Raw genomic sequence first — 8,995 nt, 5'->3', positions numbered from 1 at the left:
GGATACTTAACTAAAGATACTACATTTAAACTGAAATCTGATTAGTCAAAAGATGTAAAAGTAATACAACAACATTTATACATTCTTATTTTTACCTTGTGAAGATAGAGTGTATGTTTTCAATAAACACTCGACTCAATTAAGCATTATCAAAATCAAGTATAAAAATGAAATATAGTACAATAAATTGAAAAAAAAACACTAAAAACAACAAATAATAGAAAAATTCAAGCAAAAGAAATAACAAATAATAATAAAATTAAAGAATAAAATAAATACTTTAAAAATAATATGATTGTGGTAGATTATATAAAATGATATTTGACAAATTGGTATCGTACATCTTGAAATATCTAAAAATGAAAAGATTTATCATATAATTATGGAATTTGGAATGACAATAATAATATTTCCTTAATCTCAATTTATATGACATAATTTAGATTTACAGAGTCAAATAAGAAATTTTTTGACTACCATTATTCATATATCTTTTACATACGTAAATTATTTTTTAAAAATAAAAATCATATGTCTAAATTAAAAAATTTGACTCTCGAATTTCAAAGACAAAAATAGTATTTTCTTAATTTCATATGTAACATAGTTTAGATTTGTAAAGTCAAATAAGAATATCTTTGACTGAAATTTATTCATATACCTAAATTATTTTAGAAAAAATAACTCTCAAAACTTTAAAATATATCATATAAATTAAAACGAACGAGTAATACGAACGAGTAATAGTGAGGAATAATGAGAGTAGAGAGACAAGAAGGGGAGTTAGCTTTTTGGAGAGTGTTTTTTTTTTTCCAGAGATGGAGTCTCATGCTAAAAAGTAGCAACTGTACTACTTTTTCTTCTCCTCCTTTTCAATTCATTCATTAATTATTGTCCTTGTATTATTTTTATCCCTTTCGTTTCGTTACTCTCCACTTTCTTCTTCTTCTTGAAAACCAAACGTCAACTGCAGCTCTTTCTCTCTGTCAATACACATTCCATTTTTAACCATTTTTTTAAGTAATAATTTCCTCTGTTTCTTCAAACAATCTTGAGTTGTTTGATGAAACTTTTTCTATGGTTATTGAAAGTTGACATGATGGTTTGTTCTTTTTCTCTCTCTCTCTCATTGTTTTCATGTTTCTTGGATCGTTGATCACGAGGAAAGATAAAAACTTGATTTTGACTTGTACCCTTCTCTCCTCTGCTACTTTTCTTGAATTTTTTTTTGCAAAGTTGGGATTTTTATGTTGAAATTTGTCTAACAATGTCTAATTTTGCTGTGGGTTGAATCTTGAATGGTCTATAAGTTTGTTCTATGGCTATCACTTTGTGTTATCTCATAATCCTTTTTTTTTTTTTTCTTCTTTCTGTCTTCTTATAAAGTTTGTTTGTTGAGTTATGAGTGCCTAATGTTTACTAGATCAGTCCAGCAATTAACAAAATAATTACTCTTTGCTGAACTAGATCAGGAGTAAGACATTCCCCATATGTAAAATCATATATTCCACTTTCACGCAAAACCATTTTATTAGTACTACAATTTGTTGATTTTTTGGCTAACTTTACATATAGATTTTGAGGTCATCTGTCATCACAGAGAATTTTCTCTATTTTAAAAACTAAATTAGTGACTTTGTGGAAAAAATCTGATTGGGCCTTTCAAGAATAGTAGTAGCTATGATATATATGAAGTGAAGTTGTTTTCTGTCTTCAAATGTTATTAGACTATAACAAGAAAGGTTCAGTTTTTATGAATATGATATCTGTTGGTTATACTTTAGCAAAAATGCTATATGAAAACTTTTTTTTCGTTGAGACAACGTTGTCTGCTGGGAAAAATCGTCAATTGATATTATTGTGTCTGCAGGGTGTGGACTAGACCTGGAGTTACTAGCTCTTTAGGATTATTATACCAGTTGGGATTTTGTGCTGCATGGGAAGCTTGTTGGATCTCATTGATTTTGACCAAGGAGGGATGGCAAGGAAGTTTCTTTCACAAAAGAGACATGGTGGTAAGTTCTTTCGTTCTCTAGTTGCATCACGAGCATGATATTGTCGAAGCTAGTGATGTTGGCAAGATGTTAGTTACTCAAATTAACAGCCTTTTAACAAATGTTTGATGAATTTTGCCTATGATTTGTCATGAGTAATGCACCCTTTGAAGGGTCAGGGAGAATCCTGAATTAGTTTAGTTCATTTAGCTCAAAATCATTCTTAGCTTAGTCAACAGAATTATCATTCAAGTCCTGTTATGCAATGATTTCTGCTTCTACTCTAGCAACTATGACAGTACGAAGAATTTGTTAAATTACCTGCTATATATAAGCACAACATTACCATTTAATTGGGACAGAGGGGATATAGATATATCTTCTTCTTTTTTTCCCCCAAAACCAACAGAAAATATGATGATTCATTCATCTATTGTGCAGGTGTCGATACTCCTAGAAATAGCTTGGAGCTTCCTGTTGAAGCGTCTCAATGGTTCTATGCTGGAGGGGACAAAGCACAGGTAAAAGTTTTTATTATGTCATGTTCAAATTCTCTTATCTGATGTCGGAATACTCTTAGCACATCGAGCACTAAAAGATTGGATTAGGACATATTTGCTTTTGATAAAATAGCTATAACCTGGACTGGAGTGTAGGATTTCTCCTGCCTCATGTAATCGTTGTAACTATGGTCTTATAGAGTGTGGCAAATTTTGCAAGTTCAGGGTGACAAAGAACTCCACAGCTGCTACTTGAAGTTTGCTTCGACGTGCAGCAGTTGTACCACTATCTGTACCTGTCTAGACTTAGAAAACACAGCCATTTCTTAACTTAAATAATATTGTGCATTATGTATTTTCTTGTAATCTCTACTTAATTGGTTTTCCAACTTCTGGCATCTCAAAATCTTCATGTATTATTTGGTACACTGCAAGAATTAAATCAGGCTTCTGAATTGTCCTGAGAGTTGAGATGTTTCCTTCTTACTTGTTTGATCCTATGCAAACTCATTCCACATTTGAATGCAGTGCACTTATCAGATGATTGATTGGCAAGAGAAGAACTGTTATGGGTGCGAGGCTCCAATGAAGAAACTGATCAGTGAAGAAATAGCTAAAAGACCAAACACAGGACATAATGCACCTAGTGTGGTGGCACGTCTAATGGGAGTGGATACGTTACCGTTAGATACAAGAAGACCATTACCAAAGCATGTAGAGAAAAAGAATGAAATGAAGGATGGGTACCCTTCGAAAGAGGAATGGTTGAGAAAGGTTTCCATTGATCATGCAACCCAGTCCTCCAGACACAAAATCTCAATTCCCTTTAACCATGATGAATCATGTAAATCTGACCGACAGATTGATAGCCGAAAACCAAACAAATATAAACCTCGAGAACATCCTCAGGAGGAGGAACTACAAAAGTTCAAAAAAGATTTCGAAGCATGGCAAGCAGCAAGGTTCAAGGAATGTTCGAAGTTTGTTGAACATGGCACCAGTCCAAGTCAGTGGCTAGCCCAACAAAGCCTGAACAAGGAAAAGTTGACTCTTTATGCAAATTCAATGAGAACCGCAGCTGCTGAGAAACCTACAGAGCTTAGAGGGCATACAGTAGCAGTGAATCCCTGGGAAAGAGGCCTTTTGAAGCATCAGAAAAATATAAATGAATTTCCTGCACCTGCACAAAATAAGACCTACTGTGTTAAGGAAGTTATTCCGAACCCCGAATTTCAGAATCATCCTCTGACAAATTCTTCTTGCGGACCTGATGTTGCTCCAGCTCCTACAAAGATAGTAATTCTGAGGCCTGGTCCTGAAAGGATGGTGACTAACGAAAATTCGTGGGCCAGTTCTCCGGGCGTTTCTGAAGACCGGGGTAGCATTGAAGAATTCCTCGAGGAGGTCAAGGAAAGACTGAACTGTGAATTGCAAGGAACGAGTTCCAAGAGGAGCACTACTGTCAGGGGAGGAGGAATTGAGACCCCTTATAGTGAAAGGTCACCAGATGCGAAGCAAATAGCTCAATCTATTGCAAAACATGCTAGGGAGAGTGTCACTAGGGACTTTGGAACAACATTACCTCGGTTAGAATCCACCAGGTCTTATAGAAGTGATATTCAATCCGATGGGGAGAATTCTCCTGAGTTTGTCAATAGAGATACAAGGAAGTTTTTGACAGAAAGGTTCAGGAATGTCCTCAAGCAAGAAACATCTCATGGTGTACACAGGCTTGCTCGTGGAAGCTCTAGATCGATGGAACTGAATAATGAAACGTGCAGCTCTGAAGAAATGAGGCATACTTCTAATACGGGAGATAAAGCAACCAATCTGGACAATATGAAAGGTGAATTAAACATGCATAACAGATCTTTCAGACGGGATCATGGCAATGACATGCTTGAGCAGGAACTATCTCCTAGGAGCCTAATTAGATCTTTGTCCGCTCCTGTGTCCGCAACATCATTTGGAAAGCTCCTCCTAGAGGACCGACATATGCTGACAGGGGCCCATATTAGAAGACAGCATGAAGCTATTGAGAAGGCCACAATGAATGTCAAGAAACGGCAAAAAGAGAAATTCAACCTTAGGCGAAGGGTTTCCAGCTTTAGTTATAGTTTCATACTTAAGGGCAGGCTCTTTGGTAGGAAAGTTCATTCTTGGGAAGAACCACACGGACAAACATACAATCTCATGAAAGATTTTCCAAGCCCACCAACCGGAACACCGAATTTTTATGAAAGACATGTAAGGAGCCTAAATATTCCATTGCATTACTAAATATCTGCATGATATGCTGATTTGTCATTACATTAACTATGGATATTATTTGGTTCTAGGAAAATCCTACTGAAGTTCCACCAAGTCCTGCATCTGTATGCAGCAGCATCAATGAAGAATATTGGAGACAAACAGACTACCTCACCCCATCAACAACTTCTGATGTACCTGCACTGGATGATAGTGAGATTCCCCGTGTTTTCAGAGATATCAGCTCTAATCTGAACGGTATTAGTAAAAGCTTCTATAAGTGTCCTCAAGCATGTGTTGTTCTGTTTTTTGGATTCCTTATAGGCAAGATCATATTCCTGTGAAACAAACTTAAGAAATTCTCACCATGTTGCTTTGGCTCATATCATTTCACTGTTAAAATACTGTTCAAACTGAGAAACTTTAGCTGTGATCACATAACATTCTTCTGACAGGACTTTTGTCTCACATCATGTGCTTGCAATAAATAACCAGAGATTATATTCATGGACTTGTATCTCATCCCCCTCTCTTATTTAGCACTTCCCTTAATTGCAATATAATTGATTTTAATTACTGTATCTTGAAAATGTGGAACCACATGGAACTCTAAAAGAAGTTGTTATTTTTATTTTTGCATATCAGAGTTAAGGAGGCAATTGAATCAACTAGATACTTGTGACTCTGAGGAAACCATGTTCAATGAGCAGCCAGTTGAAGAGGAAATGTTGGAGATTGAAGACCAAGCCGAGGCATACATTAGAGAACTGCTCATTGCTTCTGGTCTATATGATGGTTCGCGTGATAAATATATATCAAGATGGGATCCACTTGGAAAGCCTATCAGCAACCAAGTTTTTGAAGAAGTAGAAGAGTCTTACAAACAACTGACAAAGGATGAAGAAGGGTATACTAACGATCAATTACAGAAAATAAATCACAAGTTATTATGTGACATGCTGAATGAAGCACTTCCAAGTGTACTTGGAGTACCTTCCACAATGTCTAGGTTCATGAAACATGCTGTCGGTCCAATGCCACGACCTCCTCAGGGAAAGAAGTTATTGGAACGTGCATGGGAACTTGTTGGTGTTTATGTTCACCCTCCATGGGATAGAGCATTTCAATCCCTTGACAATATAGTAGCCAGGGACTTGAGTTCCACCCCTTGGTCTGGATTGATCGACGAAGATGTTAATGCTCTAGGTAAAGACTTGGAATGCCAGATTATTGGCGATCTTATTCAAGAAATGATCAAGGATATGTTGTCATAACTTTTTTTTTTTTTCAACTCTTTATTTTGGTCACTGATATGAAGAAGTTTTGGAACTTCTGAGTAGCCAGGGCATAAAACATGCAAAATGTTTATCTGCCCAAATTAGATTGTGTTTGATTTACAGAAACTGTAATGTGCAGTACTCTTTCTAGTATTGGATACATTTGTTCATAATGTGTGGCTTGATCTGGTGATATTTATTGTACATATACATTATTAGTTCATATATACTCCCTCCGTCAATCTTTACTTATCCACTATACTATTTTGGGATATCTAACAATATTTTGTCCAGTTTATAAAATCAATGAATAATTTACCATGTTATGTCTATTTTACCCTTGCTATTAAATACTATTCATTTTTCAATGTTTACAGGGAGTATTAGTTTATTGATTTGATAAATCAGTTTTGTTTGTAATGTCATATTAAACAGCCTTATGGAAATGTGAAATTTCCCTTTGTATGCTGCAGTTAAGCATTCCACAACATGCTCTGGAATATTTAAGTCACCCTTCTAGTTTTCATGTGAATGAGTTGACTAAATAGGTTGGTGTTGACTACACAATGTTTGTAAGTTGTCACTGAGCATTCCTAGTCACACAGAAAAAGAGTTCAAATATAATGGCATGGAAAGACCATACGCTTCATTATAGCTCACATCCAAATATTTGATCAGCAAACGAGACAACATCCATGAAGCCGCGAAAAAGGGAAGGCCCTATTTGTCTCTTCTTTTACAAGAAGATTAAGATTAAGACCATTGGGCCAGTCCAAAAAAAATACAAAGACCAAATGTTAGGTAATGGTTCACAATCTTAGGAGAGTTGCAAATCATAAGGTGGCATTCCATTCATAGCCAACAGGTCCAATCAAAAGCCTTTTAACATCACTTAGCAAATTAAAATTGGACTCAAACTTGTGATACATGTTAGGTCACACAAGAAATTAACCGCGCAGGAAATGGATTATCTTAAACTTTTAACCTCTGTTTGCTCCATCGACAAACTTCAAGATAAAAAATCAAAACTTATTAAACATAAAATTTTGGTCACGATGCAAATAAGGTCAAAGTCATTCTTATGAATTACCGGATAAATACTTTCGTCTATTTATTTTTTTTTATTTTTTTTTTTTAAGAAAATCATTCCTCTATGTATTTTCAACAATACCAATATATTTTGAAAAAAAGAGGACTAGTTTTTCAGAGGAAGTAAACAGCTTTTTTTGTTTGATGGACTTTGTTGTCAAAAAGATGCGGTCCAAATTGGGAACCTTTGAATTTCGTGTTAGTCGTGGAAAGTTGAAACAGTGTTTGTTTGTATGATAGCTAGTCATTTTCCAAGCACACTTACCAATTTCTACACTCTTTTTTTCAATCAATTAATCAAGGGGTTGGTTTTAGCCATGTGATGCACCATCATCGTGGAGGTGCAATGGCGTAATTAAAATTTTTATGAAAGATTCAAATTCGGGCACTATATAAGTTTTGAACACACCCTTGTTACTGTGCTATAGGTCTTTATTAGTTTTAAGGGTGTTTAAAATATTAATATAAAATAAGATTTGAACTGTATATGGTATATTGGACACCCTGACACTATCGTAGCTCCGCTTGTGCAGGACACATTAATTAGATGACAAATTTCATAGTTAATTTTATATTTTATAGTTATTTAATGAATTTACATTATAGTTTGAGCAAAATATACTCTCATAAATTCATATGTTATACTCTAGATCCCTTCTAAGTGAAGCCTCAATTCACTACTAAGAAAAAAAACTACTAATGTTTTTTTTAATGCTAATGATTTAATTAGTAAAAAATGCAAATTTTTTAAAAAAAATTTCACCCCTCCCGGGAAACTTCTATTTTTTGCTCATTTATTAGTGAATTGAATCCCAAATTTTAAAATTCGAAGGTCAAATATGTTTACCAGATGAGCAATCCTTTTTGTTATTTAAATTTGCATAGAGTAGATTTACTTCTTTTTTTTTATTAAAAAGAAGGATAACATGATTAATGAAAGATTCTATTAGATTGCTGATATTTCCTTTATTGAATTTCAAAGAGGGAATTTGACAAATAGTATCAACAGAAGTTCACATGTTAGATTAGATTTATTGACTTGATTAACTCTTTTGTTTAATTTGCTTGACGGATTTGTCATTATGTTCTAAATACAATTAACATTCATTCAACATTAATTAATGAATAAATTAAAAATGAAAACATAAACGAAGAGAAGGTTGTGCATGTGCGCTTACATGTGTGTATTTGAGTTGCTTAGACTTTTCAAATCACTCGTGGTACGGTAGGATGAATAAGATTTGTACATCTTTAATTAAAAGTCTTTAGTTTGAGTAAAATTGAGAAAGGAAACAATTTTAGTAAATAGTATTTTTTTTCTTTATTGAATTTTATGTGGCGCCAATCCAAATTAATCACGGTCCTAAAATGGATACTTCAAATTTGTTTTGATATAATAAGTTTTTTTTATTTTCATTTTTGTGGTGAACAAGATAAGAGATTCGAGACTTTAGGAGTTAGGACATGTGAAGATCAAGATGCATAAATGTCTCATTGTAAGGAGGTGTGAGAGATTGACTATGATGTGTACAAAAAGAGATAAAAATAGTTAAAAGAAGTATTGAAGCTAAGAGACGTGATTAGACAAGACAGGGCACACATGGATTTACGAAGACATAACCTTATGAGATAGGAGGGTATGAAGGTAGAAGATTATGATAGAATGTTAATAAGTAGCCGATCATTTGATAAGTATTACTCCATATGTCTCAATTTATATGACTTACTTTCATTTTGAGTCAGTCCCATAACAGATGACACATTTATATATTAAGTGACAATTTAACTTTAAAATGTTTATTCTACCCTTAATGAAATAATTTATAATCCCACAAATAACTATCATTTATTAAATCACAAGTTTCAAAAATCTTTCTTTGTTTTT

General features: G+C 34.0%; 1 protein-coding gene across 1 annotated transcript; it reads left to right on the top strand.

Annotated features, from left to right (window-relative positions):
- The first annotated feature begins 910 nt into the window (after window positions 1–910).
- LOC125846873 (uncharacterized) lies at window positions 911–6,161 on the top strand. Its single transcript, XM_049526553.1, has 6 exons — window positions 911–1,102; window positions 1,871–2,015; window positions 2,436–2,515; window positions 3,023–4,741; window positions 4,834–5,002; window positions 5,390–6,161. The coding sequence occupies exons 2-6, from the start codon at window positions 1,937–1,939 to the stop codon at window positions 6,016–6,018; spliced, it is 2,676 nt and encodes an 891-aa protein (XP_049382510.1). The 5' UTR covers window positions 911–1,102; window positions 1,871–1,936; the 3' UTR covers window positions 6,019–6,161.
- Window positions 6,162–8,995: the final 2,834 nt, after the last annotated feature.

The sequence above is a fragment of the Solanum stenotomum genome, chromosome 12, assembly GCF_019186545.1.
Source record: "Solanum stenotomum isolate F172 chromosome 12, ASM1918654v1, whole genome shotgun sequence".
Classification (NCBI taxonomy): Eukaryota; Viridiplantae; Streptophyta; class Magnoliopsida; order Solanales; family Solanaceae; genus Solanum; species Solanum stenotomum.
This window is presented reverse-complemented; position numbering and strand designations above follow the sequence as displayed.

Bases quoted from the DNA above. Each gene is read 5' to 3' on its own strand.
- LOC125846873 (XM_049526553.1), top strand. From the start codon at position 1,937: ATGGGAAGCTTGTTGGATCTCATTGATTTTGACCAAGGAGGGATGGCA. The intron at 2,016-2,435 runs GTAAGTTCTTTC...TCTATTGTGCAG, and splicing joins TTCACAAAAGAGACATGGTG to GTGTCGATACTCCTAGAAAT. The intron at 5,003-5,389 runs GTATTAGTAAAA...TTTGCATATCAG, and splicing joins TATCAGCTCTAATCTGAACG to AGTTAAGGAGGCAATTGAAT.